General features: G+C 41.0%; 1 protein-coding gene across 6 annotated transcripts in view; it reads right to left on the bottom strand.

The window, feature by feature from the left end:
• Positions 1-23,547, bottom strand: part of GAB3 (GRB2 associated binding protein 3) — a 66,060-nt gene that overhangs the window by 8,017 nt on the left and 34,496 nt on the right. For 5 of the 6 annotated variants that reach the window (XR_003796784.1, XR_003796783.1, XR_003796782.1 and 2 more), the window contains exons 5-8: positions 12,710-12,765; positions 12,015-12,234; positions 9,904-9,985; positions 8,847-8,949 (exon numbers count right to left, since the gene is read on the bottom strand). Coding sequence is in view for 1 of the 6 variants with exons in the window: in XM_029243727.1 (XP_029099560.1) it covers positions 8,847-8,949; positions 9,904-9,985; positions 12,015-12,234; positions 12,710-12,765 (461 nt within the window). In the remaining 5 variants the exon portion in view is untranslated. Of the gene's footprint in view, positions 1-7,115; positions 7,177-8,846; positions 8,950-9,903; positions 9,986-12,014; positions 12,235-12,709; positions 12,766-23,547 lie in introns of all 6 variants that reach the window. The other variant, XR_003796785.1, reaches the window with a different exon arrangement.

The raw sequence follows: 23,547 nt of genomic DNA on the forward strand, positions 1-23,547 counted from the left end.
AGGGGGTGAGTGCTATCTTGAACTTGGTGTTTACCACTTTTCTTTTTAAAGATGGTTTTATGAACGTGTGAGTGTCCTTAAGTGACATACTGTTTTGTTTTGACTGTTTTGAACTTTTCTCAATAGAACCGTATTGTATACATTTGTGGCGACTTCAATTTGCGCTCCATTTACATACTTCACATTCACCCATGTCAATGCCCCATTTCATTCATTTTCATTAGCATACATGATTCCATTACATAATTTATTTAACTGTTCCACTAACAACAGACATTTGAGTTGTTTCCAGTTTGGAGGCTCTTACAAGCAATGCTCCTGTGAGCATTCACGCACCTGTGGAAGAATTTCTAGGGTGTGTCCCTGGGATGTGGGCCCCTTCAACTTGACTATCACCAGCCTGATATGAGGAACATGGTATTTTACTGTGATTTGATTTTCCACACCCTTGATAATTTAATTAATTGGCCATCCTTTCATATGTCTACGGGTCATTTATTTTTTTCTCTTCTGTGAATTATCTGTTTAGGTTTGTTTTTGTTTTGCTAATTTTTATACTGAAGTGCTTGTATTTTTCTGATTTGCCTCACATATCTAAGAGACTAACAATTTGTTGGTTATGTGTGTTGCTAATAGCCCATCACAGTCTACAGTGGGTTTTTCTTGGTATTTTTTAAATGAAGAACTGTTCTCGCTTTCAATGTAATATATCAATATTTTCCTGAGTAGTTTGCTCTTGTATTTTGTTTAAAGAATTCTTCCTATGCTGAGGTTGTAATTTGTTTTCCCACATCTTCTTCTAAGTTATCAAGTTTTGTCCTTTACATTTAAGTAATAACCTAGCCTCAACTGATTTTAACATGTGGTGGTCACCCAGGGATACAATTAATTCCCTTTTGTTCTGTTTGCACCCCACATGGGCAACCCTCCTTTTCCCAGTAATGCAGCCTCTGTTCACATATCACGTTCCCATATGTGAATAGCTGGTCAGTTCTACTGAATATTTTTGCTTTTCTCCTTTAACATGTTAATGTGCTTGACTGACTTGATAGATTCCATTAATTTATGGTTGTAACAGCTCATCTCTCAGGGAATATCTGTAACAATAGATTTAAAAGAAACTGTTTCTCCTTCTGGCATAGTTTGTTTGGTTTCTGTCTTTATGCTAGAGCTTCCCTCTTGGGTCTGATCAATCATTCACTACAAATCCACCTGCTTTCCAGTTTCCAATGCGTTACTGTGTTGTCTTCTTCAGTGCTTCACAGCCGTGTGGGTTTATGCCTTTAACAAATCCCTTACTGTGATTTTAGAGGATGGTTTGGGACGGAGGGAAAACAGAAGTCTGTGGTCAATCTGCCATTTTTACCGAGATTCCCATGAACAGATTCTCAAATGTTAAAACCACTTTGCATACCTGGAATAATTCCAACTTGTTCGTGCATATTTTTAAAATTAATTAATTAACTTATTTATTTTTGGCTGCATTGGGTCTCCATTGCTGCGTGTGGGCTTTCTCTAGTTGAGGCGAGCGGGGGCTACTCTTCGTTGCGGTGCGTGGGCTTCTCATTGCAGTGGCTTCTCTTGTTGCGGAGCACGGGCTATAGGAGCGTGGGCTTCAGTAGTTGTGGCACACCAGCTCAGTAGTTGTGGCACGCGGGATCAGAAGTTGTGGCTTGCGGGCTGTGTAGTTGTGGCTCGTGGGCTCTAGAGCACAGGCTCAGTAGTTGTGGCGCACGGGCTTCATTTCTCCGCGGCATGTGGGATCTTCCCAGACCAGGTCGAATCTGGTCGAGCTCAATCTGCTCGAACCCGTGTCCCCTGCATTGGCAGGCAGATTCTTAACCACTGCGCCACCAGGGAAGCCCGTTCATGCATATTTTCAGTTTTATAAAGTGCTGAACTTATTTTACTAAAATCTTTAGGATTTCTTTTGTAAACAGCTTTACTGAGATATAGTTCCATACCACGCAATTCTCTCATTTAAAGTGTACAATTCGGTGGTGCTTAGGCTATTCACATATTTGTGCAATCATCACCTCAATTTTAGAATATTTTCATCACCCCAAAACGAAATCCTGCACCCCTTAGCCATCATCCCCTAGTCCCACTATCTCCCCAAGCTCAAGGCAACCACCACTAATCTAATTTCTGTCTCTATAGATTTGCTATTCTAGACATGTCATAGAAATGGAATCATACAATATGTGGTTGTGATACTGTGATTTACAAGAAATATATATTTGGTCATTCAGATGACCAAATATTTCTCATATATAGTTGGTCTTCAGTCCACGATTCCTGGGTCACAGCTCCCAAAACCCTTCGAATTTCCTAAGTGTTGAGAATGACAGAGATGTCTCTTATTATAGGAATGAGGTGGCACCTGACAACGTGCCTCCTACTTGCGAGGAGAACCAACCATGTGATCAGAAGCTTGGAACTTTCAGTCCCACTTCCCGGCTCCCACCCGATCTCCGGGGAGTGGGGAGGTGCTGGAGCTTGACTCAGTCACCAACGGCCAATGATTTAACCAGTCATACTGTATAATGAAGCCTCCATAAAACCCAAGAGGACTGGGTTCAGAGAGCTTCTCGGTTGGTGAACAGCTGGAGGTGCTGGGAGAGTGGCCCCTGGTGACGGCGTGGAAGCTCCGGGCCCTTTCCTCATGCCTCGCCCTGTGCCTCTCTTCTATCTGGATGTTCATCTGTATCCTTTATCATATCCTTTTATAATAAACTAGTAAACGTAAGTAAGTACTTCCCTGAATTCTGTGAGCTGCCCTAGCAAATGAGCCAAACCCAAGGAGGGGGACGTGGGAACCTCCAATCTGTAGCCAGTCAAGTCAGAAGCACAGATAACAACCTGGGATTGTGACCAGCAGCTGAAGTTGGAAGGGGTGGGCAGTCTTGTAGGACTGAACCCTTAACCTGTGGAATCTGACGCTATCTCCCAGTAGAAAGTGTCAGAATTGAGTTGAATCCTTGGACGCCCTGCCGGTGTCCGAGAATTGCTTGGTGTTATGTGGGAACCCACCCCAACCAACACGCACACATCCTGGAATGGGGTCCAGAAATCCCAAAGAGTGGTCTTTTGTGACTGGCTTCTTTCACTCAGCATATTGTTTTCAAGGTTCATCCTTGTTGTTTCATGGATCTGATTTCATTGTATGGCTGCATAACATTCCACTGTGTAGCCATACCACATTTTATTTACCCATTCATCATTTGGTGAACATTTCAGTTGCTTTCACTTGTTGGCCATTATGAAAAATGATGCTATGAACATTCATGTGCACGATTTGGTTGGACTTATTCTTGCTTAGGATTTTTTAACCTGCATGAATCAGTGAGATTGATATATAATTTTCTACTTATGTTAGTGCTATTTGTTTTGGTATCAAGTTATTTTAGCTTTATAAAATAAGCTGGGTAATATTTCCTCTTTTTGCCATTCCCTGGAGGTGCTTATATAAGACTGCAATGATCGCTTCCTTTTGGTAAAAGTTTCTGTAAAGTTTTGGGGGCCTCGTGATCCTTTGTAGTAAAAATTTCCCTACGTATTCAGTTTCTCTAATAATTTGTGTTTTCTGTTTTTACTTGAGTCAGTTTTTAATAATATTTTTCTGAGAATTTGCCTATTTTCACTAAAGTTTTGAAATTCACTCAATATGAAGTTGTTCATAGTATTCTCATGTCATTAATCTCTGATGCATTTGCAATTATTACCTCCTTCCTTTGCATTCTTAATATTGTTTATTTGCATGCATTGCTTTCTCTTGATTGGTTGCGTTCAATTTTAATCTCTTAAAAGAGCAAATTAGGTCGGTGTTGATTCTAATTTTGTGGTTTATTTTGTTAATTTCTGTTCTCACCTTTATTCATTTTCCTTTCATGGGGTTTATTTCTTCAATTTATTACTATGAAAAATTTCTAATAATCAGCCAAATTGAAGAAAATATGCTATGAACACCCATACACCTACCATCCACATTCTACCACTAACATTTGACTACAATGACCTATTTGTGAGTCTTTGGACTGAGGATTGATGTCTTTCATGAACTGTGAGAAACTGACATTATCCCTTTACATATTGCTTCTCTATTTTTTTTCCTATTATCTCCTTCTGTAATGCTGACTGGACAAATGTTTGACCTTCTCGTACTATCTTCCATTTCTCAACTTTGTTTATGTTTTTATCTCCTTGTCCTGACTTATCAGTAACTTCAAAACTATATTCTAGTTCACTAAATTACTCTTTGGGTTCAGTCTGTTTAACTCACCCATTGAGTTTCTAGTTTCATCCCTATTTTTATGTCTAGAAGTTCTAAATGGTCTTTTCTAATCCACCTGATCTTTTTTTTTGTGTGTGTGTGGTACACAGGCCTCTCACTGTTGTGGACTCTCCCATTGTGGAGCACAGGCTCTGGACGTGCAGGCTCAGCGGCCGTAGCTCACAGGCCCAGCCGCTCCGTGGCACATGGGATCTTCCCGGACCGGGGCACGAACCCGTGTCCCCTGCATTGGCAGGTGGACTCTCAACCGCTGCGCCACTAGGGAACCCCCACCTGGTCGTTTTTAAATAGTATCTTTTGGCTCAGTCCAACTTTCAACTCCTCATCTTATTTTTTAAATATATAAAACATAGTTTTTTTATATGTGAAATCTAATATTTCTAATAATGACTTACTTCCCTAGGTGATTTTATTTTTTGTAATTCCTATTGATTTTCAGGATTTGCAAGTTCTCAATACCTTTGGCCCGAGAGATCCCCTTTCCTTTCTTGGCAGTTGAGTTTTGGATTTACAAAATACAATTTAAAACTATATTCTCTACCATTTTAAGATTATTTTTATATGGTGGTCATGCGGTTTTCACGGTACCTTGCCTACTGAAGTGCTTCATCAAATTAAAAAAAATAGAACAGGGACTTCCCTGGTGGTGCAGTGGTTAAGAATCCACCTGCCAATGCAGGGGACACGGGTTCGAGCCCTGGTCTGGGAAGATCCCACGTGCCATGGAGCAACTAAGCCCGTGCGCCACAACTACTGAGCCTGAGTGTCACAACTACTGAAGCCTGCGAGCCACAACTACTGAAGCCCTTGCGCCTAGAGCCCATGCTCCGCAACAAGAGAAACCACTGCAATGAGAAGCCCGCGCACTGCAACGAAGAGTAGCCCCCACTTGCCACAACTAGAGAAAGCCAGCACGCAGCAAAAAAAAAAAAAAAAAAAAAAAATAGAAAGAAAGAAAAAGAAAAAGAAGAACAAAGCTGGAGGAATCACACTCCCTGATTTCAAACTATATTATAATCAAAGTAGTGTGGTGGTGGCAAAAAAACAGACGCATAGATTAATGGAACACAATATACCCCACAAATAAATCCATACTTGTATGGTCGATTAATCTACGACAAAGGAGGCAAGAATATACAACAGAGAAAAGACAGCTTCTTCAATAAATGTTGAAAACTGGACAGCTACATGCAAAAGAATCAAACAGGACTACTTTCTCACACCATATATAAAAACAAATTCAAAATGGATGAAAGACAAATACCAGACCTGAAACCATAAAACTCCCTGAAGAAAACATAAACAGTATATTCTTTGACGTGGGTCTTAACAATATTTTTTGGTTATGTCTCCTCAGGCAAGAGAAAGAAAAACAAAAAGTAAATAAAAGGGACCACATCAAACTAAAAAGCTTTTGCACAGCAAAGGGAACTATCAATAAAACAAAAGGGCAGCCTACTGAATGGGAGAAGATATTTTCAAATGATACATCTGACAAAAGGTTCATATCCAAAATATACAAATAACAAATACAACTCAACATCAAAAAAACAAACAACCTGATTAGAAAATGGGCAGAGGACCTGAATAGACATTTTCCCAAAGAAGACATACAGGTGTCCAACAGATAAATGAAAAGATGCTCAACATCACTAATCAGCAGGTAAATGCAAATCAACACCACAATGAGACATCACCTCACACCTGTCAGAATGGCCATCATCAAAAGAACACAAGTAACAAATTTTGTGAGGATGTGGAGAAAAGGGAGCCCTCATACACTGTTGGTGGGAATGTAAATTGGTGCAGCTGCTATGGAAAACAATATGGAGGCTCCTCAAAAATTAAAAATATGATTCAGTAATTTCATTTCTGGGTATTTATCGCCCCCCAAATACAAAAACACTAATTCGAAAAGATACATGCACTCCCATGTTCAGTGCAGCAGTATTTACAATAGCCAAGACATGGAAGCAACCTCAGTGTCCATCAATAGATGAATGGATAAAGATGTGGTATACAGATGTGTATATATATTTGTGTGTGTGTGTGTATGTACATGTGTATATATATATATACAGACACACACACAATGGAATGTTACCCAGCCAAAAAAAAAAAAAAAGACAAAGAAATCTTGCCATTATGACAACATGGGTGCACCTAGAGGCTGTTATGCCAAAGTTAAATAAGTCAGAGAAAGACAAACGCTACATGATCTTACTCATACGTAGAATCTAAACAAAACAAAAACCAAAAAGCAGGGGTTTCCTTGGTGGCGCAGTGATTAAGAATCTGCCTGCCAATGCAGGGGACATGGGCTCGAGCCCTGGTCTGGGAAGATCCCACATGCCGCGGAGCAACTAAGCCCATGCACCGCAACTACTGAGCCTGCGCTCTAGAGCCCGTGAGCCACAACTACTGAGCCTGCGAGCCACAACTACTGAGCCCACGAGCCACAACTACTGAAGCCCATGCACCTAGAGCCCGTGCTCCACAACAAGAGAAGCCACCACAATGAGAAGCCAGCACACCACAACGAAGAGTAGCCCCCGCTCGCCACAACTAGAGAAAGCCCGCATGCAGCAATGAAGACCCAACGCAGCCAAAAACAAAAACAAAAACAAAAAATGAAAACAGACTCACAGATACAGAGAACAAATGGGTGGCTTCCATAAGGGAGGGGGTGAGGAGTGGGCGGAATAAGTGAAGGGGATTTGGAGGCACACACCTCCATTATATAACCCATGGGAGTGTACTCTACAGTGTAAGGAACAGGATCAATAACATTGTAGTAAGTCATAGAGGGACAAATGCTTACTAGACTTATCACGGTGATCATTTCATTCATGTATGCACATGTCAATCATTACGTAGTACACCTGAGACGAACAAAATGTTGAACATCAACTATATTTCATTAAAAAATAAAGTAGTTAAAGAAGGATAGGTGACTTTAATAAAAGAAAACTTGTATTTCAGCCCCTAGCTTAAATTTTTACATTCAGATAAGAACTTGTCCTCAAAGAGAAAAAAATTATGCATATGATTATGTGCAAAATTGAAACTGAATTATATTAGTTCTGTCTACCAAATGGGTTGTTTTGTGGAACAAGTGAAATAATGTAAATCAAAGTCATTTGAAAATATCATATTACTGAATTTAAAACACACAACTGAATGAGATGGGATAGGCTTTAAATTCATTTATGTGGTGGTTCCCTCAGAGCTACCTTCCTTCAGCCAGTTTTCTGGGCTCTTAATCTACTGTGTCATATTGCCTAGTAATGTACAGAGACAGTCATTAATCAATGATTATATACAGGCAAGAGACCAATCCTGAATTACGCTGTTAATGAAACAGTGGTCTTTCTCACAACCTCAAAGATCAGAAATAACTGCTAGTGTCTGGAATGATTCTGCACTTGCTTCTATGAGGCTATAGATTCACTTCCCTTCTCTGTTCTCTGGAGACAAAGCACAGCTGGGCAGTATCTTTTATAAGAGTGTTTTCTTCTAGAGGTTTCCCAAGGGCCATTACTAAGTGTGAAAAATATTGGGAATACCACAGCAGACTGGATATGAGTCACTTTCCACCTGCATATGGGTACTCACAGAACAATCTGTCAAATAGAAAGGCAAAATGAAGCATTTAATTGCTGCTTCACTGGAGATGACTGTTTTGAGAATTTTAAATGCCTGTTATTGTCACGTATAGGAAGGCAGAGTTCTCTTCTCAAAAGTATATAGTCTCAGTGCCTTGAACACTGTCCTTCTAAGATCTCTTTTTCAAAATTTCATAGTTTAAACAGAGATTCTCTCTAGAGTTCCCTACATTTTAAAGTTCTGGCTAAAGGGCCTGATAATTGCCAGAGGTGCTAAAAGACCCCCTTTCTCTTCAGTAACCCATTCTCAACAGAATCCAAAGTAGAGAGAATGGAAGGGACAACAGAGGGCAGGAGGAGAGATTGAACCATAAATCGTTCATCAAAGGATCGAGATGTCGGGTCTCTGTGCACTCTGGGCCACAGAAAGACTCTACCAGGAGTCTCCAGAGACTAGACCCATCCATGACCTGGGACACTGGGCCACCCTCCCAACGGGACTCTAAGTGATTCATCTTTGGTAAAGGTTTGGAGGCAGTCAGGGCAGGGCTACCCGGTGGTGTGGTGGAAGGGGACATCCAATGTGTGAGTTTTCACAGCTTAGACTCTGGACATCCAGGAAGCTACAAACCTACTGGAGTCAAACACAATATCCCAGCCATGGTGAAAAGAGTTGCTAGCATTTCCATTTTCCCATTACACGTTGCAGCCCTGGGTACACTTAAAACTGTGGCCTCAAAGTGGTACGAGGTGCTGAATATTACAGGAAAGAAAACCGACTTCATAACAACTTGTTCCCAGTCTGGAAAACATTGTAAGCTGGTATTACAGTCAAGTAATTGTTTTAAGATTGCACAGGACTTTCTGAATGCTATGTTTCCTTTACAGTGAACTGATAATATAGATTGGGGTGAAGAATAAGAAGAGTGTGAAAAATATAGGATTACCATTTGCATGTAGCTTTGTTCCTCTTCTCTGGAAACAGAATTGGCAAAAAATCTTGCAGGATTAATACCATTTCTTTCTGGAGAGAGAAAGCTGGTTCGATTGCTAAGAACAGAAATATAGGTGAGGTCAAGGCAATGTCTTACAGCTGCTCTGAAAGCCAGCCAAGAACTGACATGGCCCCTCTGGGCTTTTGGCCCTCGCCCCCGCTTCCCCATGCAACTTCCTTCTGGCCAAAGCAATTCCTGAACCAGGAGAGAGACTACCCCGCAGCTGCTGTCCTGCTATGGGGAAAAGGGTTCCCAATTCTCAAAGGCTATTTTTTTTCCAGGCCCTCCATGTGACACAGCTCATGAGCTTTCTAGAAAGAGACCAAGGCATCATATCATTTAGAGAAAAACAAAACAAAACAAAACAAAAGCGCTCCTTTGAGGCTCTCTTGTTTCCATTCAAAGTAACCAGGAAAAGTAAGGAAGTGTGGTCATTCCTTTGGTAGGAATCCACTTTCATCCAAGGCTCTGCAGTTCTGTCTGGGAATGCAGTTCACTGCAGAATTCTGCTTTACAGAGCCGTTGTGTCCTGCGGCATATAGGGTGAACTAAGAAACTCCCAGGCCAGGCTCAGGACTCTGAAATTCCTACAAGGACTCTGAAATTGCTACAAGGTGAGATGAAAGAGTGCAGATATGTTTTGGGGTTTGTCTCCTGAGCCCATGTGAATTGGGATTGAAAAAGAACCTTTCTCTGTTGGTACTAGGGTTGTAGCATGTAAGTAAGGATCTAAGGGACAGCCATCTCAGGCCGTGAGGATTGCGCAACAGAGAAGCAGATGTGAGAGACAGGTTCCCAGCAGCACTCTTGTTCCCGATTCCATTGTCCTGGGAGATTGACTTATGGTCCTTCCTCTGTGACCTACAAAACACTTCCAGCTCGGGATAATAAATCCCATCCCTCGTTCGACTTAAGCTAGATCGAGTGGGCTTCGACTACCTTTAACCACCGAGGCCTGAGTAACGCTGGGAGTGCACCAGATGAGGCCCCTATGAGCAATCAGACTCACCAAGGCACAGTGCGGGTCCTGGTGAGAGACGTGTGTTCCCGGATGGTGGAGAGGCTTTTCAGGTCCAGGGGAGGTGACCGTGCTACAAGATAACACATGACAACCAACATGGTAAGTTCTCAGGGGTTCAAGGCCAGAAACTGAAGACTGTAAAACTATGACATTCCATCAGATCCACATTTACTTACAAGCAGTGCCGATGGTGAGCGTGCTTTTTGCTGTCCTACTCTTCCCTGCCTCACTGGGGGTAGAGGGGACAACCACCGAGCCAGTGGCCACATGATCAGCTGGGCTTACATCCAGTCACTACACACTTATCGAGAACTCACTGTCAGGCATGGTTCTAGGTGTCCCAAACTGAAACTGTACCTTTCTTCCCCATCTCTCTGCCTTAGAGTCATCTTCGGATCTCAGCTCAACAGGTCCTGCTTAGGAGGAAGGCCTTCTTTGACCTCCAGGCAAGATAAGGCCCAGCTCATGGGCTGTCATGAGTTCCTGTGCTTACCCTTCACAGCACTCGCCCACTTCGTGACGATACATTCAGCTGTGATGATCTGATTCGGCTCTAGACCGACCGTGTTCTGGGAGCACAGGGTTTTCTGGCTTGTTCACTGCAGTAGCCTTGGCATCCCATTCCCCCTCAGTTGCCCGACTTGCTGAGTTGGTCGTGAGCGTATTCCTCTATTGCTGCCTTGACCAGCTTGGTTTTCTAGCTCTTTCCTCCACTAGGCCACACAGGTGGAGAGTGTTTAACTCCGCTCCATATTGCCAGTGACTTTCGTGCTGCTCAATCAGTTGTCCGGGAGCCTCAGACCTGCCAGGTGCTGAGCTGAAAAGGACATATGCGTCGTGTAGTCCCCGGGGAGAAGGTCTCTCCTGGCTGTGATGCACCCTGGTCTCGGCTTCACTGACCAGCCGCCTCCTGGCTTCACCCCCTGCCTCTCCTGCTTGGGCCGCAGGGTCCAACCCCGGAGCCACACGTGTAAGAACCAGCCCCTCCTGGCCCAGGCGTCCCAATTAATCCACAACCACACGTCCAACCAAAATCTCTGCGCCTCCATCACTAGGTCTTTTAGAGCTCTAACATCCAACGTGGTAGCCACTAGCCACATGTGGTTATTGAAATTTAAATGCATTAAAATTAAATAAAATTAAAAACTTCAGTTCCTCAGTTGCACTGGCCACGTTTCACTTGTTCAACAGCCACATTTTCCTCGTTACAGAAAGTTCTGTTGCACAGCGTTGCTACAGAAAAGTCACTGAGCAAAACGACAGTATCTACCTCAAAGTTACAGGTCCCTGTGAAATGGTTTCTGGCCAGCCTGAATGGCTACTTCCTCTAAAGCTCACGAGACAGGGTCTGTTCTCCTCTTTAGTACCTATTGAATAACTCTACTTTTTCTTCCAGGTGGTTTGGACATATCTTTCTCCCTGCTTGCTCGCTCATCTGTGCCTCTCCCAGAAATGTGATTTGACTCGAATTGAAGAGGGGGAGCCTGGAGAGGACCGGGCATAAGCAGACGACTTAGTTCCAGCTCTGGACGGGGCCACCTGAAGCAGCAGAGCCGGCGACGGAGCCAATGGAGTGTCAGGGGTCGCGGTCATGGTACCAGGTATTTCCTTGGAATCGCCCAGCCCTACTGGGCAGGTGACGACGAGCGAAAAAGGAAGTTGGCAAGTTACCCTGACCTGCTTCTGCTCATTCCCTCTTCGCCCTCCTCCCTGCCTGTTCCGGCCGCTCACCTCTACGTGCCCCCACCCCACACACCTCTTCTGCCGGGCGCTAGCAGGGCACTGAGTGACGTGGCATGCGACCAGGTGTGTATCAGGAATCAGTGTCAAAGGCCATTCTTGGCTGCCTTACACAAGGTGGACGCCTTTGTTAGGGAAGCAGCCAAAGATGAGTCCTCTGGAGTGAACTTGGCTCCTTTCATCCTTAGGATCCTCCCCACTCAATCCCAGCCATTTCTCCCTGCCCTTGTGCTTCCCAGGCCTCTGGGCTGGTTTCTCTAGTGTCCCCTTCCCAGAGATGGTCAGGAGGGAAGCTTTGCCACACGGCCACCAGACCTTGCTCCCCAGTCCCACACAGCAGGCCTGGGGAAGTAACTTACGTTTCCTCTGAGGCTTGAGATCTCTATTCACGGGGGGAGGCTCCAGGTCCGCCGGGAGCTTGGGCAATGGGCTGGAGATGCTTCCTGAGCTCATTGGGATGTAGTCGTCAGGGCTGCAGTGGGGTCCGAGAGCAGAGGCGGCGGCCTGGGGGCTCATGGGCACGTAGTTGTCCTCAGTGCTGGCAGAAGCTGGAGGGGACATTGGGAAGAACCTGCACGGCTGCAAGGGAAAGCACAGAGTAGCCATGGAAACTGCTTCCAGTGGGCAGCCTCGGCTGCACATGGCATTTCAGTTGCAGATTTTCCAAGAATAACTTTGAACTTCCTTAGGAAAGTCAGACAAGCCTCTAACTCAAGCTCTGCCTCTGGATTTATCGTGTGAGGTAGGTGATGACCCGCCTAGATCTCATGCTAGAAGACAGAGGTTAATGAATTTATGCAAATGCTTTAAGTATCATGTGATGACTTCAGCAGGTACCCCAAGTTTGGGGAAGCGTCTGGACCATTAGAACTGGCAGGGTCCTCAGAGCACACAAAGTCCAGTAGCTCCCGACAAGTTTAAGCCTTAATGGGAGACTGGAGGGGTCCTCAGAGATTCACAGTGCTGTCTTAAAAGACATCATGGGAACATAAATAGGTCAGGCTATTTTTCTGGTAAAAATTGAGGCTTAAAGAAACTCAAGTACCAAACTTACCAAATTTAAACTTAGCCGCTTATCTCGGTGTCTTAAAGATTGGCCTTCTACATCACCTGCAAGAAACAAGCAGGGTGGTGAAAAATGCGGACAACATCAATTGACACTAGGCTCCAAGTACCTATGCACCTCAGGGCCCTGTGTGAAGCTCCAGGGAGGGAGAGAGACTTGCTATTGAGTCTAGCTGGGCAGTCAGAACACCTTCCCCCCACAGATGGAAAGCGGACCAGATTTTGAAGAGGTTGCTGTATGATGGCTTCAGTTCTCTCTGTGAACTGGGGAGAGTCAGAGCCAGTAATTAACAAATGCTCGTTGCATTTGTTACATGAATTTTCTGCACTTAGAGATGGTAGAGACAGAGCTGGAGGTCTGAGGAGAGGGCAGCAGGCGTGAAATAGTCCTTGTGATGAGCAGCAGTGTGAATCGGTGACCATGAATTTCTGAAGCAAGAGTCAGCGCCTCAGGTACAGATCCGGAGAGAGAGGAGAGCTGGATGAATCCAGGATCAGACATTTGTGAGACGGATGTGACATAAACAGTGTGACGTAAACATTTAGAATAGCTGTTGAACTGAAATAGGAGATGTCCAGAAGGTAGCAAGATATATGGGCCTAGATGCAAATGAGACCTGCTCAGAGATGGCAGTCAAAACCTCAGAGGAGAGGACATGATCTAGGTTGTAGATGTTGAGAAAAGGTTAAATATAAAATCCTAGAGACTCTCAATATTCAAAGCGTAGGAAGATGAGCACTGGCTCATGCTGAGAGAGAGCAAGTGGAGGAGGAGGAAAGGCAGGGGCCCCGAACTGCGAGAGCCCACGGGAGGAGACGGCGGCCGGTGGCGGGGAACACCGCCAAAAAGGGCCCTCAGCACGTGGGCACCGGAGCAAAGTGTCTCCCTAGAACTTGGACATGTGGAAAAGCCAGGCTGCCTCTGAGAAATAAACTGAAGAGTCAACATCATCTTAAAGCAAGAGAATAACTCCCAGCTCAGAATGATGTGATGGAGATTGATGGAATTAAGACCAGACACTATCAAACTCTCAGAGGAAAACATAGGCAGAACACTCTCTGACATAAATCGCAGCAAGATCCTTTTTGACCCACCTCCTAGAGAAATGGAAATAAAAACAAACAAATGGAACCTAATGAAACTTAAAAGCTTTTGCACAGCAAAGGCAACCATAAACAAGACCAAAAGACAACCCTCAGAATGGGAGAAAATATTTGCAAATGAAGCAACTGACAAAGGATTAATCTCCAAAATTTACAAGCAGCTCATGCAGCTCAGTAGCAAAAATAAAAAACAATCAAAAAAATGGGTGGAAGACCTAAATAGACATTTCTCCAAATAAGACATACAGATGGCCAACAAACATGAAAAGATGCTCAACATCACTAATTATTAGAGAAATGCAAATCAAAACTACAATGAGTTATCACCTCACACCGGTCAGAATGGCCATCATTAAAAAGTCTACAAATAACAAATGCTGGAGAGGGTGTGGAGAAAAGGGAACCCTTATGCACAGTTGGTGGGAGTGTAAATTGATACAGCCACTATGGAAAACAGTATGAATGTTACTTAAAAAACTAAAAATAGAGCTGTGACTCAGCAATCCCACACCTGGGCGCATACCCAGAGAAAAACAACTCAAAAAGATACATACACCCCAATGTTCATTGCAGCACTAGTTACAATAGCCAGGACATGGAAGCAACCTAAATGCCCATTGACAGAGGAATGGATAAAGAAGATGTGGTACATATATACAATGGAATATTAGCCATAAAAAGGAATGAAATTGGGCCATTTGTAGAGACATGGATGGACCTAGACAGTGTCATACACAGAGTGAAGTAAGTCAGAAAGAGAAAAACAAATATCACATATTAACCCATATATGTGGAAACTAGAAAAATGGTATAGATTATCCTATTTGCAAAGCAGAAATACAAACACACATGTAGAGAAGACATGTATAGACACCAAGGGGGAAGGGGGGTGTGGGATGAACTGGGAGATTGGGATTGACATATATACACTATTGATGTTATGTGTAAAACAGATAACTAATGAGAACCTACCATATAGCACAGGGTAACCTACTCAATGCACTGTGGTGACGTGAACGGGAAGGGAGTCCAAAAGGGAGGGGGCATATGTATATGTATACGGCTGATTCATTTTGCTGTACAGTAGAAACTAACACAACATTGTAAAGAACTATTCTCCAATAAAAATTAATTTTACAAAATATTGAAATCATAATCCAAGAAAAGGTCCACAAATAAAGTAACACTTGAATCTAATATTGAAAGGGCCCATCAAGTACCTGGAATAAATAAATGGTCAATTCTACCCAGAATGTAAAATCTATTAAAACATTATATCAATAAAAATGACAGAATGAAACAGATGAATTAAATAACCAGTTCAAAGCTAAAAAAGAACAATAGAGAAAATGAAAAGAAATTATAAAATAAAGATAAAAGCAAAAAATAATAGAGTACAGAGAAACAGTGGAATTAATTTTTTTTTTTTTTTTTTTTGCAGTACGCAGGCCTCTCACTGCTGTGGCCTCTCCCATTGCGGAGCACAGGCTCCGGACACGCAGGCTCAACGGCCATGGCTCACGGGCCCAGCCACTCCGCGGCATGTGGGATCTTCCCGGACCGGAGCACGAACCCGTGTCCCCTGCATCGGCAGGCAGACTCTCAACAACTGTGCCACCAGGGAAGCCCTGGAATTAATTTTAAAAAATCAAAATCTTGGTTTCCTGGGGAAAAAATATAACCTAAAGGCAACCGACTAGCCAATCTAATCAATAAAAGAGGAGGGCACAAATATGCAAAATAAGAATTGACAAGGAAAAAATTATCATTGAAACAGAGGAAACTTTTTAAAAAAGAGACAATTCTGCATGCCTTTACACAAATAAATTTTAAAATCTAGATGAAATGGATAATTTTCCAAAAAATACACCATAGCAAAATTGACACAAAAAATTTCCAAAGACTAAAATAGACAAAGTTACAAAGATCAGATGGTTTCAACAGACAATTTTACCAAAACTTCAAAGACCAGACAGTCCCAGTGCTTCACAAATTTGGTCAAGAGTTTAGAAAATCAAGGAATATTTCTAATTCTTTTTATGAAGCAAGTATAACTTTGGTAGCTAAACCTGATAAACATAAAATATATCAGAAAAGTACAGACTAATATCACTTATGATTAACAATGCAAAAATCCTAAATAAAATATTAGCAAACGTCACACCCTCTTTGAACCATTACTGTAAAACTTCTCACTACCCTCTCCAAGTTGGGACACACAGTTTTAAGGGTATTCGCCTGCTGCGGCCCCCTTTGCCTGGCAAAGCAATAAAGCTATTCTTTTCTACTTCACCCCGCAAAAAATATTAGCAAACAGAGAAAGGTGGTATTACTGGAATGGCTGAATGAGGAGCTGAGAAAAGCCATTCTCCAAAAAACAATGATACAAGTGTACAAAACTATTTTTAAAAAGTCAAGCACAACTATTTGGGGACTCTGAAAATTTACCAAAAGCATACAACAAAATTGTTGTGTATTATATTGGGAAGGATTTATTGGGAAAAAAAAAAACAACTACTGGACATCTGGTAAGAACACTGAGAATCTGTGGCATTTTAGCTTGGGGTGCTCCCATACCCCTTACCAGCTCACTCAGAAGTAGTTCTACTAGGGCAAGGCAAGTCGTGAAGACCAGAAGCTTCTTTGCCAAAGGGATCTAATTTGATTTGGATCAAAGCATATAAAAAACTCCATTCCTCTAGGTACTATCAAAAGCATTCCAACAATTCATTTCATTGGGGTTCCAGGAGAAAAGAGAGAGAAAAGCATTGAAAATGTATTTGCAGAACATATGGCTGAAAACTTCCCAAACCTAAAGAAGGAAACAGATATCCAGGTACAGGAGGCACAAGGGGTTCCAAACAAAATGAACCCAAAGACTCACACCAAGACACATCATAATTAAAATGGTAAAAGTTAAAGATAAAGAGAGAATTCTAAAAGCAGCAAGAGAAAAATAGTCATTTACAAGGAAATCCCCATAAGGCTATCAGCTGATTTCTCTGCAGAAACTTTGCAGGCCAGAAGAGAGTGGAGTGATTGATTCAAAGTCCTAAAAGGGAAAAACCTGCAACCTAGGATAATCTACCCAGCAAGATCATCATTTAGAATAGAAGGAGAGATAAAGAGCTTCTCAGACAAGCAAAAACTAAAAGAGTTCATCAATACTAAACCTACCTTAAAAGAAATGTTAAAAGGTCTTCTCTAAGCAGAAAAGAAGGAAAAATCTATAGGAAAAGGGAAATCCCACTAGGAAAGGCAAATATATAGTAATGACTGAGGATCAACCACTTAAATAAGCCAGTACAAATATTACAATACAAAAAATTATAAAATCAACTATAACTACAATAAAGAGTTAAGGTATAGACATGAAGATGTAAAATATGACATCAAAAACACAAAATGTGGGGGAAGGGAGTAAAAAATGTAGATCTTCTAGAATTTGTTTGAACTTAAATGACTATCAGTTTAAAACAAGTAGATAGGGCTTCCCTGGTGGCGCAGTGGTTGAGAGTCCGCCTGCCAATGCAGGGGACACGGGTTCGTGCCCCGGTCCGGGAAGATCCCACATGCCACGGAGCGGCTGGGCCTGTGAGCCATGGCTGCTGAGCCTGCGCGTCCGGAGCCTGTGCTCTGCAACGGGAGAGGCCACAACAGTGAGGGGCCCACGTACCGCAAAAAAAAAAAAACAAAAACAACCAAGTAGATACAGTTATAGGTCAACATATATGAACCCAATGATAACCACAAATGAAAAACCTACAATAGATACACAAAGACTAAAAAGAAAGGAACACAAACATAACACTAAAGAAAATCACCAAACCACAGGGGAAGACACAAAAAGAAGAAATGAACAGAGAAGACCTACAAAAACAACAAGAAAACAAGCAATAAAATGGAAATAAATACATATCTATCAATAATTACTTTAAATGTCAATGGGCTAAATGCTCCAATCAAAAGACATAGGTGGGCTGATCAGATTAAAAACAAGATTCTTCAATATGCTACCTACAAGAGACTCACTTCAGGGCTAAAGACACACAAAGACTGAATGTGAAGGGATGGGAAAAAATATTTCATGCCAACAGAAATAACAAAAATGTGTGAGTAGCAATACTTCTATCAGACAAAACAGACTTTAAAACAAAAGCTATAACAAAAGACAAAGAAGGACACTATATAATGATAAAGGGATCAATAAAAAAAGAGGATATTACACTCATTAACAAATATGCACCCAATACAGGAGCCCCTAAATATATAAAGCAAATACTAACAGACATAAAGGAAGAAATTGACAGTAACACAATAATAGTAGGGGATTTTTACATCCCACTGACATCAATGGACAGATCATCCAGACAGAAACTCAGTAAGGCAACAGTGGTCTTAAATGACACAATAGACTGGTTGGACTTAATAGATATCTACAGGACATTCAATCCCAAAACAGGAGAATACACATTTTTTTTCAAGTGCACATGGAATGTTCTCCAGGATAAATCACATGCTAGGCCACAGAACAAGTCTCAACACATTTAAGAGGATAGAAATTATATCAAGTATTTTTCCAACAACAGTATGAAACTAGAAATCAATTATAGAAAGAAAAATAGGAAAAGCACAAATGTGTGGAGACTAACCAGTATGCTAATAAGGATCAATGGGTCAATGAAGAAGTCAAAGAGGAAATCAGAAAATAACTCGAGACAAGTTAAAATGGAAACACAATACTCCAAAATCTATGGAATGCAGCAAAAGCAGTTCTAAGAGGGAAGTTTACAGCAATACAGGCCTTCCTCAAGAAACAAGAAAAATCTCAAATAAACAACCTAACCTACCACCTAAAAGAATTAGAAAAAGAAGAACAAACAAAGGCCAAAGTCAGCAGAAGAAAGGAAATAATAAAGATCAGAGAGGAAATAAATAAAATAGAGATAAAAAAACAATAGAAAAGATCAATGAAACCAAAAGCTGCTTTTTTGAAAAGATAAACAAAATTCATAAACCTTTAGCCAGGCTCACCAAGAAGTAAAGAGAGAGGGCCCAAATTAACAAAATAAATGAAACAAGAAAAATAACAACTGATACCACAGAGATTAAAAAAATCATAAAAGAATAGTACAAATAGTTACATGCCAAAGAATTGGAAAACCTAGAAGAAATGGACAAATTTCTAGAAATATACAACCTGCCAAGACTGAAACAAGAAGAAACACACAATTTGAACAGACCAATCACTAGTAGTGAAAATGAATTTGTATTAAAAAAAAAAAAACTCCCAGAAAATAAAACCCCAAGGCCAAATGGCTTCACAGGGGAATTCTAACAAACATATAAAGAAGAACTAATACTTATCCTTCTCAAACTATTCCAAATAATTGAAGAGGACGGAACACTCCCCAATTCATTCTACAAGGCCACCATTACCTTGATACCAAAACCAAACAAAGACACTACAGAAAAAGAAAACTACAGGTCAATATCTTTGATGAATATAGATGCAAAAATCCTTAATAAATATTAGCAAACTAAATCCAACAATATATAAAAAGGATCATATACCATCAAAGAATCAAGTTGGATTTATTCCAGAAACACAAGGATGGTTCAATTTTCACAAATCAATCAATGTGATACACCACATTAACAAAAGGAAGGATAAAAATCACATGATCATCTCAATAGATGCAGAAAAATCATTTGATAAAATTCAACATCCATTCATGATAAAAACTCTCTTCAAGGTGGGTATAGAGGGAATGTATCTCAACACAATAAAGGGAATTTATGACAAACCCACAGCTAACAGTATACTTAACAGTGAAAAGCTGAAAACCTTTCCTCTAAATTCAGGAACAAGACAAGGATGCCCACTCTTGACACTTCTATTTAACATAGTATTGAAAGTCCTAGCCACAGCAGTCAGACAAGAAATAGAAATAAAAAGCAACCAAATTGGAAAGGAAGAAGTAAAACAGTCAGTATTTGCTGATGACATGATACTTTATATAGAAAACCCTAAAGTCTCCACAAAATCTATTAGAACTGATAAATGAATCCAGCAAAGTTGCAGCATACAAGATTAATATACAGAAATCTGTCATATTTCTATACACTAATAATGAACTATCAGAAAGAGAAAGCAAGAAAATGGTCCTGTTTAAAATCGCATCAAAAAGAATAAACTTAACCAAGGAGGTGAAAGACCTATACTCTGAAAGCTATGCAACACTGATGAGGGAAACTGAAGGTGATACAAACTAATGAAAAGACATCTTGTGCTCTTGGATTGGAAAAATTAATATTGTTAAAGTGTCCATACGACCCAAAGCAATCTACAGATTTAATGCAATCCCTATCAAAATACCCATATTTTTCACAGAACTGGAACAAATAATCCCAAAATTCATATGGATCTTGACCCTGAATGAAACTATGAAAGACCCTGAAATGCCAAAGCAATCGGAGGGAAAAGAACAAAGCAGGAGGCATAACCCTCCCAGACTTAACACAATACTACAAAGCTACATTAATCAAAACAGAATGATACTGCCACAAAAACAGACACATAGATCAATGCAACAGAATAGAGAGCTCAGAAATAAACCCACACACCTATGGTCAATTAATCTACAACAAAGGAGGCAAGAATATACAGTGGAGAAAAGACAGTCTCTTCAATAAGTGGTGCTGGGAAAGCTGGACAGCTACATGTAAAACAGTGAGATTAGAACATTTCCTCACACCATATACAAAAATAAACTCAAAACGGATTAAAGACCTAACTGCAAGACCTGAAACCATAAAACTCCTAGAAGAGAACATAGAACACTCTTTGCCATAAATCATAGCAATATTTTTTGGATCTAACTTCTAAGGAAAAGAAATAAAGGCAAAATAAACAAACAGGACCTAATTAAACTTAAAAAGCTTTTGCACAGCAAAGGAAACCACCAACAAAACAAAAAGCAACCTGCAGAATGAGAGAAAATATTTGCACATGATATGACCAACAAGGGTTTAATATTCAAAATATATAAACAGCTCATAAAACTCAATGTCAAAAAAACAAACAACCTGATTTAAGAATGGGCAAAAGAAGGGAATAGACATTTTTCCAAAGAAAACATACAGATAGCCAACAGGCACATGAAAAGATGCTCCAAATTTCTAATTATTAGAGAAATGCAAATCAAAACCACAATGAGGTATCACGTCATACCTGTCAGAATGGCTATCATCAAAAGGCAACAAGGGCTTCCCTGATGGTGCAGTGGTTGAGAGTCCACCTGCCGATGCAGGGGACATGGGTTCGTGCCCCGGTCTGGGAAGATCCCACATGCCGCAGAGCGGCTGGGCCAGTGAGCCATGGCCGCTGAGCCTGTGCGTCCAGAGCCTGTGCTCCGCAATGGGAGAGGCCACAACAGTGAGAGGCCCGCGTACAGCAAAAAAAAAAAAAAGGCAACAAATAACAAAGGCTGGTGAGGATGCGGATAGAATGGAACCCTTGTACACTGTTGGTGGAAATGTAAATTGGTGTAGTCACTATGGAAAATAGCGTGAAGGTTCCTCAGAAAACTAAAACTAGAGCTACCATATGATCCAGCAATACCACTGCTGGGCAAATATCAGGAAAAAATGAAAACTCTAATTCGAAAAGACACATACACCCCAATGTTCATAGCAGCAGTATTTAAAATAGCCAAGACATGGAAGCAACCTAAGTGTCCATCAGCAGAGGAATGGATAAAGAAGATGTGGTACATATATACAATGGAATATTACTCAGCCATAAAAATGAATGAAATTCTACCATTTGCAGTAATGTGGATGGCTCTTATGCTTAGTGAAATAAGTAAGTCAGACAGAGAAAGACAAATACTGTATGATATCATTTGTATGTGGAATCTAAAAAATAAAACAAATAAATGTATTATAGCCAAACGGAAGCAGACTCATAGATATAGAGAACAAACTAGTGTTTACCAGTGGGGAGAGGGAAAGGGGGAGGGGCAAGATAAGGTAGGGGATTAAGAGGTACAAACTACTATGTATAAAATAGATAAGCAACAAGGATATATTGTACAGCACAGGGAATTATAGCCATTACTTTGGAATAACTTTTTTTTTTGGCCATGCTGCACAGATTGCAGGATCTCAGTTCCCCAACCGGGGACTGAACCCGGGCCCCGGCAGTGAGAGCACTGAGTCCTAACCACTGGGCTGCCAGGGAATTCCCTGTAATAACTTCTAATGGAGTATAATCTGTAAAAATACTGAATCACTATGCTATACACCTGAAACTAATATAATATTGTTAACCAACTATACTGCAAAAAATAATTGGCCAGTGAAGTTCTTCACGTTAACAGGATAAAGGAAAAAAAATCACATGATCATAAAATGTTTCAATAAATTCAATACCCTTTCATGATTTTTAAAAATAACATTTGGCAAAGTAGGAATATCAGAGAATGTCCTTAATCTAATGAATGCTGTCTACAAAAGTCTGCTGCAAACCACATTAGAATGGTGAGACACTGGAAGCTTTCCATGTGAGATTGGGAATAAGGCAAGGATCCCTGTAATTAATACTACTATTCAAAGATGTCCTGGCCTTCCTAGCCCAAGCACTGACATAAGAAAAAGAAAATGAAAGATATGTTATAAAAGAAAAAACAAAGTTATTAGTATTTGCATGTGATATGTTTGTATACAAAGAAAATGCAAATAAATGTATAGTTTAGAAAAGGTAGATACAAAATCAAAATATAAAGCTAATTTATTTGCATGCAACAGCAAAGAAATTATTTAAAGTAAAATACCATTCGCAATCACGTAAAAATAACAAATGCATGGGAATACATTAATGAGATATGCAAGACTTCACTAAAAACCATATAAATTACAGACAGAAATAAAATAAGAAGGGGAATTCCCTGGTGGTTCAGTGTTTAGGACTCTGCGCTTTCACTCCTAGTTGAGAGTATGGTATTGGGGGAGGGGGAATTGGATGAAGGTCTGAAGGTGGTCAAAAAGTACAAACCTCCAGTTCTAAGATAAATAAATACTAGGGATGGAATGCAGGACAAGATAAATATAAATAACAGTGCTGCATGTCATACATGAAAGCTGTTAACAAAAGTAACTCCTGGGCTTCTCTGGTGGCGCAGTGGTTGAGAGTCCGCCTGCCGATGCAGGGGACATGGGTTCGTGCCCCGGTCCGGGAAGATCCCACGTGCTGTGGAGCGGCTGGGCCCGTGAGCCACAACTACTGAGCCTGTGCGTCCGGAGCCTGTGCTCCGCAATGGGAGAGGCCACAACAGTGAGGGGCCCACGTACCACAAAAAGAGTAACTCCTAAGAGCTCTCATCAGAAGGAAATTTTTTTTCTATTTGTTTAATGTTGTATCTACATGAGATGATAGATGCTCACAAAACTTACTGTGGTCATCATTTCACGATGTATATAAGTCAGATCATTCTGTATTCCTTAAACTCATACAGTGCTGTACATCAATTACATCTCAATAAAACCGGAAGAAAAATAAAAGAAGGATAAGGGATGTAGGCATGATAGATCCCAGTGGGCCTTGCATGCTATGCTAAGAAATTTAGATTTTATCCCAAGTGCAAAGAGAAGTCGTTAGATTGGTTTTTTTGTTGTTGTTTTTGTTTTTTTTTTGCGGTACATGGGCCTCTCACCGTTGTG

Source organism: Monodon monoceros, unplaced genomic scaffold (assembly GCF_005190385.1).
Source record: "Monodon monoceros isolate NGI ecotype Baffin Bay Population unplaced genomic scaffold, NGI_Narwhal_1 Super_Scaffold_3, whole genome shotgun sequence".
Taxonomy (NCBI): Eukaryota; Metazoa; Chordata; class Mammalia; order Artiodactyla; family Monodontidae; genus Monodon; species Monodon monoceros.